The following is a 27,211-nucleotide window of genomic DNA, read 5'->3' on the forward strand; positions in this document are numbered from 1 at the left end:
CCCTTAATCATTCCCACTCTGATCAACATCATCTAAAATTAAATTCATTTAAAAATGATTGCACTTTGAGTATAGAACCATGGAAATTTGTGTGAGCTCCATAAAACGTATTTCATCATCACACTGGAACATTCTGAACATTCTGTCTAGTCCATGCTGATGGTTCATAGCTACATGCATTCCTCTTTATGGTAATCCTTACAATCTCGTCCATGGATCGTTTTTCCAGGTTCAGATTGCTGTTAGGAGTTCATGGTCACTAAACCAGCACAACTATGCTTATTTCATGCCTACGTCATATCTCACTACTTAGAACTTAGAACTTTAAGATGATCTGTATCTTTCTCTTTCCCAATTTTTAACAAACACCTCCCTACAGTCACTAGATACGCTCTGACCTTGCGTTTGAGCATTTTCTGAATATTATCTAAGTCCATCAACACATTTATTTTAAACCATCTCTCTTTTCTAAATTTACTAAGAATAACTTTATTTACCTCTTATAAGGCAAAAATTCTCATAACATTTTACTTTCTGTCATCTCAAACATTTAAATCCAACATCTGCAACAACTGAATTGCATTCGCTTGGTTATTGAATAAAAGTAAGGACATGGTTGATTTGGTGTCAACAATAGTACGTGGAATTCTCTTTTGGAATTGGCTACATGATTTGTGAGGCTCAATCTGTGATGAAAATAGCAGGCTTTTTGTTCAAAGGTAATCGAGGATTTCAGAAGCATGAAAACAGAGCACGCAGCTAAATGTGGGACTCCTGTGCAAGAAATGATCCTATGGAGTTAAACAACCAGTGTGCTTACACCTGAACCTGTGCAGGATTTGGGGAGGGCTAGTTGGCTGCTGAAAGTAACTTCACACATACATTTACATTCCAAATGGATTATATAATGAAATTTCATAGCATAACTTTAGGAAGACAGCAGTATATGAAATTAACGTAGATTAAAGTTCTGTAGCTGTCTTTGTCACAGGGTATTATGGTGAATAGAAATATTTAGTTGATGAGACTACTTCTAGCTTCAAGTTTATTTTTTTCTGTGGCTGAATATTTTGTTTCAGCCTGAGGATTCAAATCAGACTGCTTAAGTTCTAAAATCTGGCCTTACCTACTCGACTAAGCTGTGGATCATTGGGCACATTTTCCTACATTTCTGTGTGGATCATAGACATACATAGGAATGAAAACACAAAATCTGTTACGTGAGTTTGCCATGCACATTATTATACTTCAGTTCCTTTGATTGATATTTGATATAAAGTAAGCCTTCACATCGTAATCATTACAAAAATCTTTTTATTTTTAAAAATGTTATCTTAGTAGAATTGGTATGCCAGGCATTGTTTACTCCCTTTGATGTTTGTGAATCTGTGCCCAGTATAATATGAAAATTTGACATGGTAATATTTTACACATGAAACAGTGGATGAAGCATTCAACTCAGATAATAGAAATTAATCATGTGGTTTTCCTATCAAGTACAATGAGAGAGTTTTTAATTCTCCAGATTTCTTCCAGTACTACTTGGTTTTGTTTAAAAGTAAAAGATCTAAGTTACCTGGTTAGTAGAGCAATCTAGTTAATTGTGGTGCAGTTAATAAGTTACATAATTTTCAAATCCATTTGAATGCAGTATAAGCATTTTGGGCTTTCTTAAACACATTTAAAGAAAAGCTTCTTTGGGAGTAATCCATTGTGATTAGTGGAAGTTGTTTATTTACATCTTGTGTCATTGAGTAATGAAGATTTTATGTTAATGTGAATTACGTTAGCTTACAATGATGAACATTTTATGTGCTTTATGGCGAAGATACATTGTTATAATCTGTGTATTAAATCTATCATCATTAAATACTATTTGAACTATATACCTTGGACATAAAATTTAGAACTTTAACACATGATAACCATACTTTATTTTTCACATTGGTGATAAATTCCTTGTAAATGAGTTCACGTAATAATGGTTTCAAAAAAACAATTCATTCTGAACAATATATTTTGAAGCAAGATACTCTGATTAGTTAGGGTTTCCAAGCAAGAATGTTAAGTCCTTGTAGGGAAATTATATTTAGGATTATAAGAACCTCTGAAATAACTGTACTATAAAGCTCTTTTGTGTTGACTGTGAAAAATAAAAAGAAAGCAAAACATGGCTTTCTGACCATGCCATAATCTCAACCCTTACTATTTCTCATATCAGACAGTATCACCGAAGTGTTCACTAACATCTACGTGACCAGTTTCGGCCCTGTCTCGGATACAGATATGGTGAGTAGTTCATTAACCGTGTTTTAATTTCATATAAGGAGAAATGGGTAAGATCTATTTTTAGTCTTTCAGAATTATGTGTTTTTTGTCTGAGGGGCATACCCACAAACTCAGGGCGTAAAGAGTAACTTTTTTTGTACTTATACTATACAGTATTGGTTTCAAGATTAGAGAGTTTACTCGTTGGAATTTTTTGCTTCCACCAAAGCCACTTCTCTGATCTGATAGTCCTTTTCATGTAATGATCTGGTGAAAACTGGAGATACCACATTGTTGAGAAGTGAAATTCTTCACTGGAAAAGTAAAAGCAAATACAGGAAAGTTCTTCAATTTCTTCCTTATTAGAATGTAAACATTTAAGTGGACCCTCTGCCCCAGTCACTTCTTGGTTCTAGTCATGTTCTAGAACAGGAAAAATTCCACTCTCGGGCATAAGCATGTGCAAGTCTTTTCTGGGAGAGTTATGCAAAAAAAACTCTGTTTTTAATCAAGAATGTCATGTATGACCCACTGGTGTTGTTTCCACAGATTTTCCAGCGTGTATCACTACATCAATATAACTTACATGCACAAGAGCATCTCACAGCCCATGAACAGTATAGTCCTAAAGCTTTGCCACATGAAGAGATTGTGCACTTAAGGACAGCATAGGAGAAGATTTCAGAAGTATGGAGACAACAATCACACCATATGATAAATCCAAGAAAAATGTTTATAATCATTCCTTTAGATTATGAACAAGGAGGTATTTGCTGATGGTGGTAATGCAAACAGATTGCAGTGGGTGGAGGCCTGTGGGAGGTGAGGAAGTGGAGAGAGCGGAGGCTGCAGTTTTAAGCAGCAGGGATGAGGGGGAGAGGCAAACAGGGCAGTAAGTGTAAGTTATTTTCTAAAGATCTTGAACTTCTCCCTGCTCTCTGAACATGTCATTATCTTGAACAACTCTTTAGCCTTGTTTTTCCTGTTCCTATTATATGTTCCTTCTCCTTTGCCAACTGGAGAACATTGACTTACTTAAGCCCATGATAACATTTTATTTTCTCTAAGGTCTTTTCAAGATTCTCCAAATGGTCTTTTCTTTCTCTGTGCTCTGCCACATGGCATCCATTGCATATAGGAGTATAAAAAAAAATCTTCGCATGTCTTTTTTCTTTAGTTTAGTCTGTGCTATTATTAGGCACAATTTGTGCCTGTTTGATTCAGGAAGGTTTCAGTGTGCTAGAAGCTGAAATGCATACATGCATCCAGGATTTGCTCTCAACTTGCTAGGTGGGTTGTGGGAGAAGCGAAGAAGAAGCATTTATTTTAAAGCAGTGTGATTCCTTTATTGGAACACTTATGGGGTAATGTTGTGTCAAAGTGGAATTGACTTGAGGATAATTTGTAGACGTATCTAGGAAAGAAAGACAGCTAATAAGGAAAAAGTAGATTGGTTAGCTGTGTAGCTGAGAAAGAATGCTTCAGCGAGGGTTAGAAGAGATTGTTGATTAAGCAATATGGAACGTTTCAGTGTGGCTGGTACAGATGTGATAAACATATTCAGAGCTAGTGGGATTATATCCTGTTGTCTTTAGATCCTAAGTGTCTGCAAATACACCTTTAAACAGTAGATTTTTTGTGCTACAGAAATTATTTTGTAACCATTTTGGGAGTGTTGATATTCTTTAAAGTAATTATCAGATAGAACAAAAGCCCCATTGTTATTGATTTATTGTAGTTACATAGATATACACAGACATTTCACATCTATGAATTTAAGGATTCAGATACTATATGCAGGACTGCATCTCATCTGACAACTGTGATGCCATCTGTCTTTGCTGATCTCCCCCTCTGTGCCCCTAGACATTGTGTTACTCAAATACTTTTCATTACATTTATCTGTCTCTCCCTATTGTGCTAATTATGGTTCAATCCATATGTGTTACATAGTTTTTATGATAGTGACAGAGTATTGAAGAAGTTGGTCATGGCCTTTGTTTTTGGTGGGAGATGAAACTGCTCAGATGTTGGTAGATGGGGAAATCTCACAGTTGTTTATGAATTTGTATAGGAAGACGTAGTATAACAAAGACCACCATGCATTGTGTGTGGTGGGGTTAATGGTAGTCCTAGACATACACTGGTGAAGTAAAGGATGTGATGGAGGCTGTCTTACAGGATGTGATGGGTGATGTTTTACAAGACCTTGTCAGCTATGAGAGCTTGGATTTTCATTTCAAGGGATTTAGAAAGTCAACTCACTAAACAGAACTAGTTCAGATTTTGCAGCTCCCTTTTCCAAATCATGCCAGTAATCTCAATATCTCAATGTAAAGACTTCAGTCCAGTGCCTTTAAACATCGGTCTCATGCAGTTTCCTTTTCCCAGCCTCATTTATAACTGCAGATGTGCTGTGGGAAAGGCCATGATCTACCCTTCCTCTTGTCATTCTAAATATTTCAGATTTGAACTAAAAGGAAGGCAAATTAGAAAAAACAAGTGCCAGCTCTATTATTACAAGGTTCTGTGACAGCTCTCTCTTAGCAGCTAGTCTTGTCTGTGTGGCTAATGGGTAGGTGTCAGTTCTCCACTCTGGCAGCCTTGGGATTGCTCTAGTTGACTATGAAAGGAGGGAGAGAGATGTTTTGGAAGCATTTTATGCCTGGTTTTCTTCCTTGATGTCCAAATGGTTTTCCACTTACTTATTTACACTTGTTATCTCATGACATCCTTAGATGAATCTAGGAAGTAGTTCCTATTTTATTATCATCATTTTACCAGTAATGCAACTGAAGTAAGGAGAGGTTGAATAACCCACTGAAGTTAAGTACACTAATATACTGATTCAATGGACTGTACTCTTAATATCTATCTCATATTACTTAATTTATTATTAGTATTATTATTATTTGAACTTATGTTTGAGTAGATTTATATATGGAGAGATTTTTCTTATTGGGTACACTTAAGATGTACAACATAATATTTAATATACCTATACACAGTGAAACATTTGTTATAGTCAAGAAAATGAACACATTCATCATCTGGCTTGAGTTATCCTCGCTTGCAAAAAGATTACCAAAATCTGCTGTTTGTCTGAACAACTGTATTGATTTACATCCCCAACATCTGTTTACAAGGATTTCCTTTCCTCCATCTCCATAATCAAATTTTATCTTTCGTCTCTTTCTAATCGCTATCCTAATTGTAATAAAGGGGTAACCAATAATGATTTTAATAGCTAATGTTAACCGTCTTTGCATATATTGGTTGTTCATTTGTATGGCTTCTTTAAAGAAGTGTCTATTCAGGTTCTTTGCTACTTCATAAAGTTAGTGGTGGGGGGGCAGCTATTGAGTTGTGTGAATTCCTTTTATATTTTCCATGTCAACCATTTATTGTATATCTAGTTTTCAAATATCCTATCCCAATACTTTAGGTTGTATTGTCAGTGTGTTGAATGGTTTGTTTGTTTTTACTATTTCTTACTTATTTTTATTTTATTTTGTTTTGTTTTATGTTATTTATTAATTTATTTTTGCTGTGCACCTCCATCTCTCAACCCTGCCCTGTTGTACTTACTCCTGTCCTTCATCCAGGATGCTTTACAGACATGAACTTAATCTACTTTAACACCCTTTTGAGTACGATGAGCTCAACATATCATACAATGCTTAATAGTAAAGATTACTTCTTCTATTTTGATACTACACAAATATATTTACATATATGCTATAAAAATATTTTCTTCTGCCACTGAAATGAATGCACATGTCCTACTTTGTAAATGATTGCTTTAGGCTTGTTTTATTGCCTCTGTGTACAGATTTGCTCTACCTTAGGTACAGTACAATTGCTTATAAATGTACAGAGCTGTAACCAGTCAGGATCCTTGGGACTAGATCCACATGACTTTCATTAAAGTTTCAGGTGTACTCAAACTCTGTATTCACCAACATCTTTCATTTGTCTCACATGGAGGATCAGGGCACACTACATTGCAATAATGGAATACATCCATCGTCTTGTTATAGAATATAACCACATCTTTTCCCAGTTTACTCTGAAGTGCTCTCTAGATGAAAGTATGCTGCCTCTTTGTCTTTTTTTCTTTTTTATTGTTTTATGCCACAGTTTAATACGCACTGGGGTCTCCCTTCTCTCTATGTATGTTCCCCCCCCTTTCTCCTGTTCTCCCCTCCAGTCTAACAATGGGTGTCTTTCATGAATTTTCACAAGTCCATCATGCTGTCACAAAGAGGTCTTCCAACAATGTAGGGAATTATCAGTCATCTCATTGTGAATCCATCCTTGTAGTGCATGCATGAGGACTTACTTGTCTCTGTTTCCACTTATGAAGATATTGATTTCCACTACATTTCCATGATGCATTCCTTTGAGTACAGTCTACCATGGGGAGAAAAAAAATAGTGAACCTTCATCCACATGAAGCATGTACTATGGCTGTTGATTTCTGTGGATTGATTTTGTACCCTACCACTTTACCAAACTCTGTGTAAGTTCTAGTATTCTCTTTATTAAGTCTCTTCGTTCTCCTAAATAGCAGTGGCAATAGTGGACATCCTTGTCTGGTTCTAGATCTTAGCGGGAAGGCTTCCAATCTTTCCTCGTTCAGTATGATGCTGGTGTTGGGTTTTTCATATATTGCTTTGATTGTGTTGTGAATTGTTCCTTCTATGACTACCTTAGAGGTTTTAGCATGAAGTGGTGTTGGTTTTTGTCAAAAGCTTTTTCTGCATCTATTGAAACTATCATATAATTCTTGTTCTTTGGTTTTTTGATGTGATGTATCACATTTATAGATTTACAAATGTTGAACCATCCCTGCATGCCAGGAACGAATCCTACCTAGTCCAGATGAATAATCTGTCTGATGTATTTTTGTATTCTATTGGCTAGTATTTTGTTGAAGATCTTAGCATCTATGTTCATCAGGGATATTGCTCTGTAGTTTTCTTTCTCTGTTGATTCTCTATCTGGTTTTGGTATTAAGGTGATGTTGGCCTCATAGAATGAGTTTGGAAAAATTGCCTCCCCTTCCATTGTTTTGAAGAGTTAATAGATTTTTGGGGTCATCTCTGCTTGGAATGTTTTGTGAAATTCAGCAGTGAAACCATATGGGCTTGAACTTTTCTTTGTTGGGAAGGTTTTAATTCTGATTCAATCTCTGCCACTGTTACAGGTTTGTTTAGGTTTTCTGTTGCTTCATTGCTAAATTTTGGTAGATGGTGTGAGTCAAGGAACCTATCCATTTCATGGAGGTTTTATGATTCATTGGAATATAGTTGTGTGTAATGATTCTATGTGTGGGTGTAGTGTCTGTTATGTTTCCGTTTTCATCTTTGATATTCTAAATTCTTGTTTTGTCCTGCTTTTTTTTTGTGTGGTCAGTTGGGTCAGTTGGGCTAATGGGGTGTCTATTTTGTTTATTTTCTCAAAGAACCAACTTTTTGATTTATTGATATTATGTATTGTTCTTTTGATCTCTATTTGGTTTGAGTCTTCTCTTATTTTGTTTATTGTTTTCTGTTGTTTTTCTAGTTCTTTCAGGTGTATACTTAGCTCATTTATCTTGTGTCACATTTTAACACAATGATGGCTAACTGGTATCAGCTAATCACTATTCTCTCCTGGTTGAAGTGATTTTCTGTATAGCCAGTCTGTTTCTCAGCTCACTGTATTTTGCTCTTGCTTGATCCATTCCTAACGGTCTGCAGTGTCTCAGCTCTGCTTTGCATTGTTGCTGTCTGCATGTTTCTTTAATTTTCTTGAGAGTGTGGTATTTCCCCTCACTCTATTTCTGTGTATCTGACTGTGTAGGTGTTTTCTCATACTTCCTTTTTTTCTGATTTTTTGAAGTTCTTCCCTGATGGATTTTCATCAGTTCATCATGTAAACATATTTTGGTTTTTATCATTGATTTTATCATAATTTCTTACACAATATTCTGTGCTAACATGACCAGTATATTAATCACAGTGAATGTAAAAGAAGTAAATGAATTATCATAAAATGATGAACTTGACAACATTGAGCACAAATGACAAAATTTTTTAAGTAGTGCTCAATAAAGTGTAAAGCTTCATATCTAACAAAGTATGATCTCTAAATAAAGATTCAATAAAATATCAACTACAAAATCTAAGATAAATTAATACGTTTTGAAATACAACTATATAGTTCAAAATTTTTCCTTTGTAAAGAAGATAAAGCCACACTAAAATTTTGAAAATATCTTCAGCTGAACCATAATAAAAATTCTGAATACAAGCATTATACAACTCTTATAATCATGTCTTTGATATTGATTCGAGGATAGACAAAGGTGGGGAAAAAAACTAATGCCAGAAACAGATTTAAGTCTATGTAGACATAGATAAGTACAGGAATGTAATTGTGTACAATGGGAAAGATGTATTAGTTGATGTATGGTACTACCCCAGTTTTTTCCCATTTAATGTATCAAAAATTAGAACTTTTAGCTCATATCATGTGCACTAATCCCAGGGGAAAAAAGGCAAGATTGTGAAAAGCAGAACAATACATTTTCAGGAGAAACACAAAGGAACATATTTATGATATTTGTAATTTTAAGATAATTCTCATTGTGTTTTTTCAGAAAGCATCAAAAGTAGAATAAATGTGCAATTTCCATAACTCATAAAGAAAAGGACATTATGAAGAAAAGTATGTAGATGAGATGAGCACAAAATTCATGAAAAAACAGAATTTTGATAAACTATTAAAATGCATTAAATGTACAAGTTAACATAGACATCTACATAAGAACAGTATGAATATTTCACATGAATCACAATACATAAAGTAAAATGTTCTGTCTATGGCAAATTGTAGGGAAGCCAAATAAATTCCTGCAATTAAGAATACAAATTTCCAGTCCAACATGGTAGCCTAGCGGCTAAAGTCCTCCCCTTGCACGTGCCAGGATTCCTTGTGTCTTGGCAGTCCTGCTTTCCGTCCAGCTCCCTGCTTGTGGCCTAGGAAATCAGTCAAGGGCAGACCAAAGCCTTGGGACCCTGCACCTGCATGGGAGGTGCAGAACAGGCTCCAGGCTCCTGGCTTCAGATTGGCTCAGTTCTAGCCATTGCGGACACCTGGGGAGTGAATCAACAGACGGAAGATCTTCCTCTCTGCCTCTGCTCCTCTCTGTGTATCTGACTTTCCAATAAAAATAAAATAAATTCTAAAAAGTACAAATTTTCATTTCTCTTAGGATTTCAGTTTGACAATATATCAGTAAGATGCACATACAATCGATTTCAGGGCTCTCACTAATCGTGTAGGTCTAAACCAGAGTTCAGACTACTATGGGACGCCAGTCAAATCCTGTTAGTGGCTTAATTTTGTAAGTAAAGATTTACTGGAACAAAGATATGCTCAGCCATTAATAAATCGTTTCTTTTGCACTACAGTAGCGGAATTCTTACAGCTTTATACTAAAAGTATGAACAAGAATGTTCATGGAAATCTTACTTGTAAGAGAGACAAAATTAGAAGGAGAGTCCTGAGGAGCATGAGAAGCAGATGGCTGGGCTGTGCAATGGTCTTTCGCAGTGGGCACAAGCTCAAATAATAGCTCTATCCCAATTTTATGAAACTGGAGTTGAAATTGTATTAGATGTGCTTTTAAACACATGAAGTTTGCCTGGAAAATAAGTGTCAAATGTACACTTGCTAAGGTGGGACTTGAGGCGCCACAGTTGGAAACACTCAGATACACTGAGACTCATCTCCCTACCTGTGTTTTTTTTTTAAGTTCCAACTGCATGAAACTAAAAACTTAAAAAATGACCAGATCACAGAGAACGAGGGTGAATTAGGTTATTAAATTTTCCACTAAGAATAAAAGCAAAGCGCAGAGTAACTGCCTTCTCCTTTTTTGACCGTTTTTGGTAACTAATATTTATCATTTTCATGCATCAATGCTATAAAGATTATTAAAAATCATTTATTTCATTAAGACTTCTGCAAATATTTGATAGTTTCATAATTACATGACCCTTTAACTATGTACCTGATTTTAGTTTAGTGAAATTGCTAAATTATCATGGCATTTATTTTTAAACAGGTGATGTCTGATTTTATGTTTAATGAAAGTTGTTGAATTTCCAATCTCAACTGTGTAATTGGGCAGTCTAATTATTTAATTATTTATAATGTAATTACTTATAAAATATGTTGACACTGATTTTAACAAATAATAAATTGTCACTTGGGGAGAAATTCACTGGATAGAATATCTCTTTCTGTCTCTCCTGCTTTCTCTCTGTCTCTGCAACTTTGCCTTCAATTAAAAAAACAAATCTTTTTAAAAATTTTAGACAGTGATAACAGAATACACTAACTATCCTTTCTGAATATTTTAGAGTATATTTTGACATGAGGGAATTTATTTATAAATATAACTTACTAATATGAACTTGCTAAAGCATTTTTCTTGTAAATAATTTCATCAGTAAACATCATTGAAATCGTTATTCCCTGACACATTTTTGCTAACAATGATATTTTATCATACTTTTTTAGGATTAAAAAAGAAACATGATCTATGGTGTCTTTGGCATCAGGAGGTGATGACTCATATGGCTCCAACTGTGTGCTCACAAGTTTTCTGTTTTGTCCTTTCTGTTTTATTATTTATTTGGTTTTGTAACTAGAAAGTTTACCTGCTTATTTTTTCTTGAGCTAAATTACTTAAAAGATCCCATCCAGATTCCAACCCAAGCCTAATTTCCAAGCAGTGTTAAGGTAGAAGAAACTGGAGAGTAATTTGTCTGAGACCTGAACAAAACCATATGCACTTAACTCTTTTTGCAACAATGTGGTTATGTACTCCAGATCTGACTCTTGTGTGTGCCAGACAGTATGGGTTCGGCTCAGCCTGCCACCCACATCAGCCTAAACACACACTAGTGGTTGGAATTGGGCAGTTCTGTCTCTATCCCCAACTTTTACACAAACCACTGGATGCTGCAGCCAAACCTAACCCTGCCTGCCACACGTTTGGTGCTCATATACACCAGTGGGAACTGCTGCCTATTCGGATTGATCTCCAATAACCCCCATTAGGCCCACCACCAGCCGTGGTACCTGTGCTTGCTGTTAGGTGCCGCAGACTGGTCCAGTCTGTTCTGCATCCCATTGGGCTTTTGTACACACCAGTGAGTGCTGCAGCCTAGTTCAGCCTCTACCATTATCCAGCTCACATTTATGATGGTGGCTATTGCAGCCTGCCCAGACAGCTCCACTCCAAGCCCTGGTCGGAGCTGCAGCCCATCAGAGGGAGGTCCACATTTTCCCTACAAGGTCCATTCCCAACCGCGATCTAGCACTTTCCAGGTGGTTCTAGGGCTTAACTTGACTCACTAATCTATTTAAACATACGATTTTTTTTGGCCTTTTAAAGTGTTCTTTTGTACTTTAAATGTATATTTTCAAATAATGCTATTTTTTCGATTTTAGGAATATACAATCGATGTTTTTTTCCGACAAAAATGGAAAGATGAACGTTTAAAATTTAAAGGCCCTATGAATATCCTTCGACTTAATAATTTAATGGCTAGCAAAATCTGGACCCCAGATACCTTCTTTCATAATGGGAAAAAATCTGTAGCTCATAATATGACAATGCCAAATAAACTACTTCGAATTCAGGATGATGGAACGCTGCTGTACACAATGAGGTATGTGTTAGATTTGTCATGTCACATTTAAATACTTACAAATGCATAGATTAAACAACCAGAGAATAAAATTGACACGTATTTGCATGGCACAAGATGAACAGCTCCCTAGCATATTAAATACTCTTTCATGCTTTATAAAAGCTTGGATATTAAAAACACAAAGGTAAAATGGTATTTATGAATTTAATTTTCATCATAGAGTGTTAAAACAAAAGAAATGTTTAGTTGCAAAGAAGTGTTTTTGTTATTAATGTCAACAATCTTTATGTATATTTTTAATGCCACAGTTTATATTTGTTTACAAAAGTGTAATTTTTTTTTGCTCATAGTTCTTTAGCTATCCCAGCAACATTTTAAATGATTTGTGAAAAGACTTAAATATTTATTGAAAAGGGAGTAAAAGTGTGTGTGTATGTGTGTGTGTGTGTGTAAGAGACAGAAAGGGAGACAGACAGATGTTCCAACAGGTAGTTTGCCCTCCAGTGGCTACAACAGTCAAAGCCAGGCCAGGGTGAACCAGGGTTTAGGAATTCTAACTGATCTACATGAGTAGCAGATGCCCATGTACTTTGGCCATTTTCTGCTGCATTTCCAGGCAAATTATCAGGAAGTGGCATTGGAAACAAAGTAGCCAGAATTTAGACCAGTGCTTCAATGATGGTGGCCTAACCTGTTGTGTTACAGTTTCGGTCCCTTACCTGGTATTTCAGCAGAGTTTTATTTAATTTAATGTTTTGATTCTCTTAGGAAGCTATTCTAGAGAATATATTTCCTTTAATCAACTTTTTCATTTAACAAGTATTTAAATTGGTAAGTTACATTGCATAAGCATATATTATATTGTACCATATGAAATTATGCTTTCATACATTAAGTGTCAATATCATATTTGATGACATTCGATGACATTATCCAGGAAATAACGAGTTGATGATTCTACCCACATTTTAACAAGTCTTGTGCATTAATATTTTATATTAATCATAAAATGTGAAAAATGTTATTTCTATCATGTAATAAAGCAAACCATCAGATTAGAAGACATAGAGTAAATAAATGGCTTAATAAAATATTTAAAGCATAGATAACTCATAAATGTTACATATAAGTGGATATTTTTCCATACATTTAATATGATGTAATATATAAGAAGCTAAATGCTGGAGTTTAGTCATAGAGTTATTTAGGAAGGGATAATAATACAGGCTTAGACTATGTCTAGTCTTTAAAGAATAACCCTGAAGACTCACTTGTAAGTAGACGTCACCTAAAGTTGGAATGTTGGTTCTTTTCTCGTCCTGAAAGTCTGTTTCTGTCAAAATATTCATACATAGTACATTTGTTAAACTTTTCACTGTGAGTATTCCCTTGGGGTAAATCAATGATTGAAAAATTTTGGATTCAGCCAAAATATAGAAATATAATAAACAGAATTTTAGAAAATATTTCACAGAGTTCTGTGTAAATACTTTATTAGAACTACATAAACCAGAGTTGTTAGCCACATTTTCTCTGCAAATTGTGACAGATTTTATAATAAATTCTGTGTCGGACTTATCTATTTTGCTTAACATGAAATAGAATATGGGAAACTTTGTAACACCGTTTCTTTGACTGCTCTTTCTTGTGATCAGGTAGCAATAGAAAAATATGCATCTCACATTCATTATTTGGGTACATAATTCAACCAACAGCCTGATGGCAATAAAATATTAAGAGGATACACATCTCTATTGCTACTTAACATGTTTTTATATTTATTTTATACACAACTTTAAATATCTATATAATGTATATGGTATTCATTTAACAGTTTGCTTAATTTTAAAGGGAGCTCCTTTCGGCAAGTACTGAATTCTGGTATCAGCATTGTTATATGTATGGTTGCTGAGGAGGTAATGGAGAAGAAAATGACTTTTATTTATTTTTTTTGCCATTATAGAGTTATGGTTTTTTTTTTTTACACAATTCTAGTTCAAATATTAATGAGTTTACTGAGGAAACTATACTTATATATAAACAAATGTATTTATTTTAATACCTATTATTTTGTATGTAAATATCTTTTTGAGGGAACACCTAAATGTAAAACAGATTTGAACATGAATTGCCTTAAGTGAAGCGTAAAGAATTTCCTAGGTCATTGATTTGGATTGACAACAGTGATGAGTTATTTTTCATTACTTGCCAATTTGCTTAAACAAAGAGTGGAATTTTGACTTTCAGGCTTACAGTTCAAGCTGAATGTCCAATGCATTTGGAGGATTTTCCAATGGATGCTCATTCATGTCCTCTGAAATTTGGCAGCTGTAAGTACAGGGATAAACCTTCCTGATCAGTTCTGTCATTCCTTTCCGCTTACTGGGATGCTTGACACTTGTCCAAAACAGTACATGAGTAAAAACATGTGGACTACCTTCAGGAGAGTAATTGTTGAAACCTCAACACGTTCTAATACTCATTGCGCTTAAATTACTGCTCATTTGACTACTAAAAAGGAATGTGTGCTTAATAAATTGGTAAAACTAGACCAAGAATTCCTTAAAGATGAAGCCTGAAATTTACTTTCTTCTTCTTGTGTTATAATGTTAAAAATGCAAAGTAAATCTTTTTCATCAACAAAGAGTGAATTGTAAAAGGTTGTTTCTGTTGCTTATTGAAGTACCCATCAGCCTGTTGCCAGTGGCAGGCACGGAAGCTAAAGCTGTGCGTTTGCCTCTGCTGTGTAACTCATGGAAGGGATATTTTTTGTTCCCCAGTTACATTTGGAGATGATGTAGCTGGGTTGCAATGTGCAGACAGCTTCCATGTGCATCGAATGGCCTTTGGCCATTCTTTAGGTCACAGAGGCTCTGTCTTGTATGCCAAGCAGAAACATTCATACTCCTAGAATAATCGAAGAGGGGAAAGGTCAAATCATCTCCCAGGTCCTCACGTGGCACTCCTGATGGACTCAGAATATATTCATGAATATTGTTAAGCAGCTGCTCTCTCTGTGAGCCTGTGCCATCCCTGACCTTTTTAGAAACTGTGTTGTTTCTGGAACCCATCTCTAACCATTCTGGGAAGCTTGTGGCTTTTTATTTTCTATTGAGCATAGATACAGTGTTCTTGCCTTATTAAAAATATGTATGACTGAGCAGTGTATCTTCTCTGAAACTGTATCAACTGATAAACAAAAAAAGATTATTGGCTTGTGGTGAGTGCAAGACTCACCAATCATTGGGATGACCATAGTTTAATGGAATAAGTTTGGTCTTGCTTATTCTGAACAATCACACAAAGGTGATAGTCCTGAACTCGTTTGAGAATTTCCCTTTGCTTCTCTACTGACATCTTCCTCCAACATTATTTCAGTCGACAGTATTATACAATGTAAACATGACACTGAAAAAACCACAGCAGATGCATCAGAGGAGCACACATTAGCATTGCATAAGTGACATTAAAATAAAAATTGGAAACCTTGAAAAGAAAGACTGACGTAAGATAAAATGATGTAATGAAACAAGCATTTTTCAGTGAGAAAAGTGTTGTTATTGTATCAAGCCCAGCTGACTTGACACCTAAATTGTGAAAAAGAAACAAATGCATTTTAAATGAAATTTAAAGATATCATCTAGTGAAGCTACAGAGTAGTAGATTACATGTTTGAAAATATGGCTTATAAAATGCAGAAGTGTTATGGGCATAACATAGTTTTCGTTAATTGTTCTCTACTTGAGGAATTGCGGTTTATTTTGTTTTCTTTATGCTTATATTCTGATGAAAAATTGGTGCATAAATATAAAAGTGTAGATAAGAAAGTCAAGCCTGGAATTGTTGATAAACAAAGTTTTCAAAAAGCAGTAGTGACATTTTTCTTCTAGTCATTTATTTTCATTTTTCATAGAAATTATTCCACTCATCAAATTGATTGATTTTCTGAAAGTTCATCACTATTCTCAAAGGAAGATCCTTTTAGGTGTTTGTAATTTAAAATTTAGTCTTTTTATAAAAAATTATTACCTGTATATTTTTTTTGCTTCAATTACTTTCAAACTGCTCAAATGGAAGCCTAGAGGCAGTTTAAGCTTTATCCCCAAAGAAATTGTAAAATGCCTTTTGAGGTAAAAAGTACTGGCTCCAAATATTTGGGATTTTTTTTTCCTACTGTGTGCTGAGAGTTAGCAGGTAGGTATCTGTAAAATGCAACACAAACCTCAAATGCATCTTGCTTGATTAGATTAAATGAAAGGAGTTGATGTCAGCCCAATTTCAACAAATAATTTAGAGTGATATAGAACAAACAGCCTCTATTTACTTTATCCTGTATTAAAGATCATTTGAATGCTTTCTGGTTACGGATGTTAGTGTACCAGAGAGAGAGCCTCCAAGTTGTATTGTCTGAATTCTGCTACATGTTTAATTTTACCAGACCCAAGATCTTAAAAACAAACGAAACACTCATGTCCAATGAAATACATCACTTTTTTATTAAAAGTCATGTGAAACTTGGTTACTTTATACGATATATTCTTGGACTCTTCTCCAAGTTTCTATCTTTCATGAAATAACACAACTAAAACTTGAATTTATTCATGAAACTGGCAAGAACAAAGAGAGAGCTTTTGCTGCAAGTCAGGCCCTGTATTTGCAGCTAGACATGCAGATACGAGTCATACATAATCCTTGTTTATCAGCGTCTCACTAATCCCTTTAAAATCTTATAAGCTTTATAGGGACTCATTTATAACATGATTTAAAATGGTATAATTACATTAGCTTAAAACAACTTCATAAGTTCGTACATCTCACAACTGAGTGTAATGAGATGTTCCCAGTAAAAACGGGGCACAAATGATTTTCAAAAATATGTTGAATTGTATATCATTGGAAAGTTTATTAAAGCTAGAGCTGAAATTTGTTTGCATGGGGAAACAAAATAAACCACACAATCTACAAGTAAGTTGCTAATTAACCACAATAATGCTACTGATGTCATTGTTATTCTCAGTAGATTAGTGATTAATTAATTAAAATTAATTAATAAGTTGGAGCCTTAGAATAACTAGAAATAATCAACTTCTAAACATTTAATAGATATGTTCTGTTATCTAAAGTATACACATATGAATATGTAATTAATTTACTTTTAGAGTGTTAAAAAATCATTTCACATTATTTACTCGTAGATGTACTTGAGTCCAAGCACAATGAAAACAGTACTTCATTGATAAGGAACATTTAGTAGTAACATTCGTAAAATCAGGGGACATTACAGTATGTCCTTAAAACACCACAGAGCAGTAAGTCATGAATTCATAGATTGCCACTTTACTGCATCCAGAACTATGGTATGAAGGTAGAAAATCTGCCCATGACAGGAGATAAGATTTCCAGTGTCTTGGAGAGTAAAAGGCAGAAATATTACCACAAAACTCAATTCTTATTCTCAACTGAAAATTTACTATGGTGCTGAGGTTTCTCCAAGACCAATAAGAACTATTATTTCTAAACATTTACATGAGAAAAGCATGTGCACGGTGTTTAAAATTCCGGCTAGGGAACTAGTGGAGAGGCCGTCGTTCCCCAACAGCACAAACACGGACGAAGAAACTCGCAAGTACCACAGAAAAAGGCCAACACCATATACAGCATTTGTGTTCCACTGTATAGTGATTTGACTTTTGTTAAATTCTTCGACCATGTCCAAATAAATAAGGAACTCACACATGATGTGTGTGTTCAGTCCGTTCCCATCAATCCATCACTTGAGATGGCTAGTAATGTTTGTGTGCATCAATTTTAAAATAAACTCAGATTAAAAAGAGTGTGCAACTTGGTGGAAGCAAAGCTTCCTTTTTTTCTTTTCCTGCATGTTGTGTAGCAAGTAGTTATCTTTCTTCTAATGACATTAGAACAATGGTTTGTTAGAGCTGTATCTTTTGTATCAACTATGGTACATTTATGTCCAGAAGACTATATAATTGTGGACTGTGATTTTGATTTCATGAAGCAATTGACATTTACACTTTGGGTATTAGTAACCTGTTTATTACTGTGTCTTCATTTGCTATCTTGGGGCTCAAGCAAATGTTATAGCTATCCCAGTTCCCAGTGGTTTTTGTAGGATCTACAGATACTTTCACTCTAGCTCTCAAAACAATTGCAATTATCATACACTCCTCTTCATATTTGTCTCTGTTGGGTTGCTTCCCATTTCATATAGAAACTGGATATTCCAAGAATGCAAATTTGCCCTAAGCAATGATACATATTATGTTTTTCGGGAAACAGTGAGTCTGAAATGAATAACCTTCGATATTGTGCTTTATTGATGGTCATACTGAAATGCTTAAAAATGGTTTTTTTTTCTGATTTTCCACAGATGCATATACAACCTCAGAGGTCACTTATATTTGGACTTACAACGCATCTGATTCAGTACAGGTTGCTCCTGATGGCTCCAGGTTAAATCAATACGATCTTCTTGGTCAGTCGATTGGAAAGGAGACAATTAAATCCAGCACAGGTTAGTAAAGTGAGTCTAAAGAAAAGCTAGTGCTAAGAAAGTAGTTCCAGCCATTGGAAAGGTGTCAGATTACTTAAAAGCATCTGTTCTAGAGGTCCATGAACTAGAAGCATAGATTTCCTTGGAGTTTTAAGCCATTAAGAACATTAGGCTTCACTCTGAACTATAATCCCTATTTTGAAAGAGTGTGCCATCTCAGGCCAGTCAATTTTTTAAAAAGATTTATTTATTTTTATTGGAAAGTCAGATATACAAAGATGAGAGACAGAGAGGAAGATCTTCTGTCCAATGATCCTCTCCGCAAGTGACTGCAAAGGCCGGAGCTAAGCTCATCCAAAGCCAGGAGCCCAGAGCCTCTTCTGAGTTTCCCACGCGGGTCCAGGGTCCCAAGGCTTTGGGCCATCCTTGACTGCTTTCCCAGGCCACACTCAGGGAGCTGGATGGGAAGCAGGGCTGCTGGTATTAGGACAGACACCCTGTGGCACTTTAGCCACTAGGCTACCGAGCTGGGCCCAGACCAGTCAATTTTAGCATTCATTTTCAAATAAGTGATGACAATTTCTGTACTCTTCTTATGTTTTCCCCTTTATTTGGGAAAGTTTATGACTATTCAACTCTTGATTTTTGATAACACTCTTAGCTTGTTATATTATTTATTGAAGGGCCATCCTGATGTATGAACAAAGTAGCTGTGTGGACGAGTTTTCTTTTATCTGGCCACAGTTAGAATCCAGGAAACACAAAGAATGTGTTCATTTCCAAGGATCAGATAGAATTAGCTGAAAAAATAGAGCAGAAATACAAAATCAGAAAATTCAGATTTAGTGGTAAAAGTGGGAAATTTGGGCCAGAAGACCAGTCAGGGAAATGGACCCAGAGAACAACCATTGAAAAGACAAAGAGCATCATAGGTCAGTCCAAGACGAAGCTTGAATTTAGGATCGATGGTTACCAGGCCCTGCTTATGTCAGATAGTCCATTTGCAGAGACCATTTATGAATTCCGAATTCTTTGGGTGAATTAGCATCTCCCTGAAGAGTCAAATCAAACACCAGCTCACAGGATATGCAGCACACACTTCTTGATACTATTGAAATTATCTTTCTTACTCTTGCTAACTATGCATTTGAACATGATAGTTTCTGTGGCATATATGCAGCACATGTGGGGTATGTATGTGTTTCAGGATTATTCTTTTTTATTCCCTTCTATTTCCAGAATGTTTAAGCAATTGGATTTTAAAGTTTTTAAACTCCCTAACTTTTTTTTTTTTACATCCAGGTGAATATACAGTAATGACAGCTCATTTCCACTTGAAAAGAAAAATTGGGTATTTTGTGATTCAGACATACCTGCCTTGTATTATGACTGTCATTCTATCACAAGTATCATTCTGGCTTAACAGAGAGTCGGTGCCTGCAAGAACTGTGTTCGGTGAGTGGACGTGCACTTTGTAAGGGAGCACAGTATGTTCCACAGCACACTTTCAAAAGCACTCTCTTTTGATTCTCAACTCAAGATCATATGGAACATGGGCAGACCATATTGATTTTACCTTCTAGATGAGGTAGCTGGGCCCAGGGAAGTAAAATAGAGTTGGGACCACACGATTCATAAAGGCTCAGATATTCAAGATACACATTAATATCTTTTCGTGCTATTTCATATTGCGTGTTGATATTTATTTCAATGTTATGTTAGTAAAGGTAGAATTTTGTTGAAGATATTGGTTTAGAATATAACAATGTCATATGTGTAGGCTTTCTGTGTTTTTTTTTAATTAATGAACATTATTTTAGTAATACGAGTTGGAGAAAGCAAAAGAGAGATGTGTCATTCACTTCCATTAATGTGTCTGATTTCCTGGAGTGAAACTAGGCCAAGGAATTATTTTAGAGGCAGACTGTCAGTCCTACGCTTTCTATGTCTATTGCAATATTGTTTTAAATGAAGAAAGATGTTTTAGTATTAATACTTTATCGATCGATTGATTTGTCTTTATTTGAGAGAGAACAATAGACAACATTTTCATCTGCAGATCCACTGCTCCAAAGGCACACAGTGGCTGGTAGTGGGCCAAACTGGAATCTGTAGACAAGAACGTAATTCAGCTCTTCCCAAAGCTAGCAGGATCCCAACTGTTCCAGCCATCATCTGCTGCCTTCGAGGGTGTACAGTGGCAGGAAGCTGAAATCACTAGATAGGCAGGTTGTGAATTTTAACATTCTGATATGGCATATGAGCATCCCAGTGTGTTAACTACTAGGCCAGTTGCCTGTACTGATTTTTGCAGTTTAAACAAGAAAAGGTAAGGGGAAGAAAAAAGGGAGAGAGAGAGAGAGAGAGAGACTCATTCCTTTAGTGTTTTTACTTACCAAGTTCATCTTAATTTAAATCATGCAGGGGCATTTGGATGCTGCTTTTTGAATGTATAGATTAAGCAGGACCAATTACATAACATAGTAGATGATCTTTGTGTATTTGGGCCACTCATTCCTTTAGGAAAGTATTACTGAGAACCCACTATAACAGATACAAAATCAAGGCCAAGAGATAGAAACACAAAGAAAACCTGCCCCTGTATTCAAGCGGTTTAACATGGTGGATTAAACATAATATCCTGAATGGATAATGATAATAAAAGGTTGAAGCACTGTAAAAAGACAAAAAGCACACTTGGTTAATCTTCCCCGCTGCATGCACCAGGATTCAATATGGGTGCTCTTTCATACACCGGCTGCTTCCCTTCTATCCAGCTCCTTACTGTGACTCAGGAAACCAATGCAGGATGGTCCAAAGCCTTGGACACCTGCATTCATATAGATTCAGAGGGAGTGCTTGACTCCTGGCTTTAAATCTGCTCAGAGCTGGCCATTGCAGCCATTTGGGGAGTGAATCAGCATATGGAAGATCTTTCTCTCTGTTTCTCCCCTCTGTAAATATCCCTTTCTTATAAAAATAAATAAATCTTTGAAAAATTAAAATCTCTTTTGAGAAAAATTTGATTGATCCAGATACATGCACCTAAACATATTCACAGTCCTCAAAAATATTTGTTAATCGATGCATGTACCCTGGGTAGCCGAAATGAAATTTCCACTCCCTATGTATAAGAAAATTATTATCAGTTATAGCTTATAGTTTACAAGCAAGCAAAAATTACAAACTGTAATTTCTTGGAACTAATCAATTATTTCCTCAAAGTGATTAGAGCTGAGAACCTGTAGTCCATGTATTTCCTGTATAGTAACCATAAAAAGTTGAATAAGTTAAAGAAAACTGGAAGCGCATTTCCGTTTCTATAGCAGAAGAAATGAAAATTGTAACAAAATAATTCAGATGTTGAACTTTACAGTAAAAATGCATTTGCATGCAAATTCAATTACATATATGGAGGTATACCTTTGATTTAAAATATATTAACAGGACTGTTCTTCATATGAAGAACAAAAATTATGAAAAAAGAAAGAAGACAGGTAAGAAATAATTTAACATCAGATTTTGAAATAAAGCTACAATGTTCAAACTTCTAATATAATTGTGAGAATAGTGGGTAAGTGGTAAGTAATTTTAGATTAGGCGAGTATATAAGAGATATTATAGTTGGTAGATTAATTCACTAATATACACATACACATATTAATGAAATAGATAAATAATACATTAATTAATTCAACAGGAGTTAGGTTAACACAAACAATATGTGGACAAAAATTGCACACCACATGGTTAGCCAGAGGAAATCAGAGTGTTACACTGAATTGAATGTTGAATGTATATTGGCATAACAATAAAGAAAAAGTTATCTTTTGAAAATTAAGTAGCCAGCTGTGAGGTTTAGAGGGACAATAGCCCACAGAGCTGCAGTCCTTCTGATATTCACTGTTACTTCTGGTGTTTTCCAACATCATCTTCAGGCTGGATAATTCCCTGGAAGGACTCTGAGAACTCGGTCCAAAGCTGCTGTGCTCTGGCTCTGGTTGACTCCAGGGAGAGATTGTGAAACAGTCAAGGAAACTCATGTGTTTCTGTTTCTTCCGAATCTGCATTGTGCTCTATCGTTTGGACACATGAGTCTGGACCTGGCTTCCAGTTCTATAAAAGTTAGAGTTTATCACTCAAAACTCACCTTATTTCTCAATGTATGACTCTAGAACCCCATGTTCAAAAGAGAGAGAGAGAGAGAAAGAGAGAGAGAAACAAATTGAGGGCAGAGTGGGATCTCTTTTGGAAAAGAGGATAAGATCAGATTTGTTTACTGAACATTCAATGCCAGTACAGAAGCAAATATTAAACATGTAATACCTAGATTATTTTGTCTTACCTCTATTGAGATTCTGTCTGCCCTTCTACCTCTCTCACGCTAGTTTCATTGCCCCTCTATCCTGTATCTGTAATTATCAGTATATAGATCATTCCATTCACCATGTCAACATGTTATTTCAACACATGTGTCAGTATTTTCTGTAACTAGATTTTGTAGTGAGTATTTACTTTTTGTTTTGCCTATATGATTTCAAATTTGGATATTTCCTGGGACCAAGCATATTGTCAAATGCGCTGTAAATTAAAGTGGTGTGTGTGTTTCTGTCTTGAATTCAATTTTGTTTAGTCCACATCTGATCCTCTAGTTATACAATGTTTCAACTCCTTTTCGTATGTGTATGAAAGAGTATTTTGATTTTGGTTATTGCATTTCATAGAAATACTTGACACGTGAAGGATAGAGGTAGCTAGCTGACTAGCCGAGCCACGATGATTGATACTGATTACACATGCACACACAGGCATGCACTTATAGATACTCAAATTAATATCTAGATTGCTTTAAAAAAGCTTTTGAAAAGCCAAAAGAGTTTGTTAAACAGATATCATGGCCACATATGATCATCCTTGACAGGAACTGAAGATTCTGCTTTCTATCTGTAAATATTTGCAAGCTCTGCTTTATCCTAGCACTTACCTCTCGGTGTTGTTTCCCTTGCCTTTGTAGTTCTCCTGCCTTGTTCTGTGGACATTAGAATTTGCATACAGATCAAGGCATACAAAAATAGAACAGGGTAGCCTGCAAACATTATGTCAGAAAACAAAAGTGAGGCGAAAGGAAGTCCTGTGAGAGCGGCTGAAGTTAGACTGAAGAGTTAGAGCAGCCTTAGAAAAGGACACAGTCTTAATTGGAAATTGTGAGAAGGTCACAGAAGGCATACAGTGCCTGTTTGGTAACAAACAGGATTGGAAACTAATGAACAGGAATCCTGAATAGGACAGAAACAATCTCTGCAGAATTCATTTCTGCTCTCTGTCTTACACAAAGTATGGGCTGTGGAGTGGTATCAGGAGTCACCACTGGCATCTGAGAATTGACTTTGGCATAAGGCAGCACATGCTAATCAGATACAAGCTGCCAGCCCACCAGCCGCCCTCTTGCCTGCTGCTGTCAGAGCCGCATCGCAGGCAGCCTACTGCCAATTAGGAAGGTGAGTGGAGCAAAATGCTTTAATAAGCAATGGCAAGGAGCATGAGAGAGCCATGCTAGTTCTGGTTTAGAGGTAGTCTGAGAAGTGGTTTCAGGAACACAGGCAGCCTGGTTAGGGTTGATCGAAATGAATGGCTTATTAGCTGCTTACAATTATAACATAAAGAAAGAATTAAGTGGATATGCTGCTGGGCTCTTGTTGAATATTTTCCAAATTCGACTTTCACAAACACACCGGAATAGTACTTTTTACTGCCCTGACAATTTAGTCATGAGAGCACATAACTCATTCCCATGTCCTACATTTTAGGTAACAATCATGATGAGACAAAAATAAAAACAGCAGTACTCTTTAGCCACCGTCTACGTCCCAGGTTTACTATAGGAAAAACAAAAAAATATCCAAGGTTAAGTAGACATTATGTCCCAATTTCCAACAAGACCATTGAGACCAGGACTATTAAAAGGCTATGCCAACATTAAATATCAGGTTAATACTAGAATAATTTGACCTTTGAGTTCGCTAACTCAAAGGCTTTCATTGTTTCTACTGCAGCATTCTGCCAGAAGGCTTTAATTTCATTGTTCGTTTAAAGTCTGAAGAGAGGAATACCTTGGGATTGTTTAATCCATGGGTAGTTTCTGCCTGGGAATCACACTCACTCAATGTACATAAGAACTTATGAGTATTTAGATTTAAATTTAAATTAGTGCTTGGCAGCTATTAATGGAAATAATTCTGATTCCTTGCCCTTCAGCAGAAATTCATACTCTCAAATTATAGTACAGTAAGTAATACGATAGAACGGCTTTTTAAGAGTTCAGATCCACTCCCGTGTCATCTTCTCTAATTTTAAGTAAAAATCACTGAGTTAACCCAGTTCTCTAAAAGCAGGCTTAACGTATAATAGGATCACCTTAGTCATTTGAAACTCCCGGGTAATCTGAGGTGAAGAATTTGATCATAGTTTTTCATTGGTTTCTTAAACCTGATTCTTCATAATGTACCTTTCCTTGGATTTATCTGTGAAAGATTTATTAGTTTACAAAGAGTATATGAGGAAGATTTTAATTGTTTCAGGAGATTGTTTTACTATTGTTTTATTGTAAGCATGCTTTTTTTTTCACTTAAGTTTGGAATTAAAAAATAGAAATTTATGGCTGGTGTCCTTACTGTGATTATTCTACTATTCATATAGGTTTAGGTTCACACTAAATTGTGAAATATTTACTTTCACTAGAACACAATTTTGAATGCATATTTATTAGATTTTTAAAGCTTTTTTTTAAAGAAAAAGACTAACAGCTCTTAATTATTTTAACTATTTTCCAGTCTTTAAAGTCATTCAGTCAGATGACTTTTTATGACAAAAATTAGCAACGTATTATTCCTGACACATATCTCCCCAGTTAAATCATTTCAGAGATTTGTAAGACATCATCCAAGCTGTTAATATTTTAGCTGTCACCCTGAATTATACAGTGATACGGCTTACAAGACTGAAATAGAAAAAGCATTTGATAAAAACGGGAAGTTTGTACCAGATATGAGTTTATTGTTTGTTGTCATCAAACTGAGTACATGAGCTTTTAATTACTTAGCTGCAGTATTTTTCTGACACCCAGCAGTAGGCGCAGAGGTGTAAGGAAGTGTAGTGGTGCCCCGATGGGCTGCATGGGAGCATCCTTAGTTCCAGCCTTATCTTAATGTAGAATTTCCCACTTGTTCCTCACTCAGTTGTGAATTGTTTTAAGTCACACTGACAATAGCAAATCCATTTGATGATCTCAGGATATCAAATTATTCCTAATTAGTGATCTGTGTCATGTCTCCTTAGCAACCTCGAAACATAGTAATCAGTCATGAAAATGGTAGATTCTATGAGATCAAAGTTGTAAATCCATTCTGAAAAGATTTGGGGTTCTTGGAGAACTGAGCGGTATCAGGTTCAGAGCTTTTCTCTCCTCTTTCTAATGAGCCATATTCCGTGCTTTCTAATGAGACATGTGTAATAAGTAAAGTAAAATTTCCCAAGATTTTTCTAGGCAAACATTTACATAGTAATACCTAAGTGTCCTTTGATTTTTTTTTCTTAAACCACCACTAGATGGGACTCTTTCATCCCTGGCTTAGATTCTTAGCTTCTGTGTGCTTTGTTTAGGCGTACAGGGGTGTCTAATGAACTAAGCAATACAGGGAAGCTCTGGACTCCTCTGTTTAGCAGGCTGCACGGACAGGGACTGTACACACTCCCATAATGTGCAGAAATACGGAAGGTGTATATTCCATACTTCAGAGAGAAATGTAGAGGGGGAGGATAGAAAGAAGGACAGAACAGTTAACCTTATTGAACAATTATATAGATCTGGTAGAAACAGAAATATTTTATCTTCCCAACAGCCTTCAAACATTTCCATTGTATGGATGAAAGAACAGTAAAATCACCGTTACTGTCATAGAATTGCAATCTGAACTCTTGCTTAGCTTGACCACTAAAGTCTATGCACAGTCATTTCTCAAGCAATTTGAACATTTAAATAAGTGATATAACCTTACAATACACTAAGGTAGTAGGGGCTATATAGTAAAATGAAAGTGTTAGATAAAGGATATGAAATATAGGCATATGTGTGAAAAATATTTTCTCATATATTTGGAAAAATGAATACATTCAGCAGTATAAGTTAGTTTTGCCTGTGTTTATTTCAACTTCACTACTTGATGATAAAAAATATTCAGAAGAAATTAAACCTTGCTCAGCTTCAGTTTCCTCATCTGTAATTGGATGTAGGACTATCTAACTCACAAGAAATGTTTTGAGGATGGCTCAGAATAATGCATACAATTTCTTGGAATATGTAACATAATGTTGTAAATGCTCCTTAGTGATATTTTTAAATCATCCTGTTAAGCATAATGTAAGAATGTAAAACTTACATGCAGAAGGCATCAAGCTCTACAATTTGAAAGTAAATTATATTGCAATTAAACCGCATTAAGCCATACTTCATTACACTATATCATTTATATATTTTCTTAATAAATTTATAAGTATGTCCACTGTGCTACTTTTCACATATATTAAAATTAATTATTTGTTCAGTGAACAAAGTGGTATTAAGTAATTGCTGATGTTGAATTAGGTGGCCATTTTTTTATTATTTAAAATGTAATGAATGTTTGTTTTTATTTGAAAAAGCAATGAAGAGGCAGAGAAA

The 27,211-nt window shown here is 35.4% G+C and overlaps 1 protein-coding gene across 1 annotated transcript in view; it reads left to right on the forward strand.

Moving 5' to 3' along the window:
• GABRA2 (gamma-aminobutyric acid type A receptor subunit alpha2) overlaps positions 1-27,211 on the forward strand; it is a 104,987-nt gene that overhangs the window by 52,386 nt on the left and 25,390 nt on the right. The window contains exons 3-7 of the mRNA XM_004579125.4: positions 2,222-2,289; positions 11,779-11,999; positions 14,229-14,311; positions 18,373-18,516; positions 19,798-19,950. Of these exons, the coding sequence (XP_004579182.1) occupies positions 2,222-2,289; positions 11,779-11,999; positions 14,229-14,311; positions 18,373-18,516; positions 19,798-19,950 (669 nt within the window). The remainder of the gene's footprint in view (positions 1-2,221; positions 2,290-11,778; positions 12,000-14,228; positions 14,312-18,372; positions 18,517-19,797; positions 19,951-27,211) is intronic.

The sequence above is a fragment of the Ochotona princeps genome, chromosome 11 (assembly GCF_030435755.1).
Source record: "Ochotona princeps isolate mOchPri1 chromosome 11, mOchPri1.hap1, whole genome shotgun sequence".
Taxonomy (NCBI): Eukaryota; Metazoa; Chordata; class Mammalia; order Lagomorpha; family Ochotonidae; genus Ochotona; species Ochotona princeps.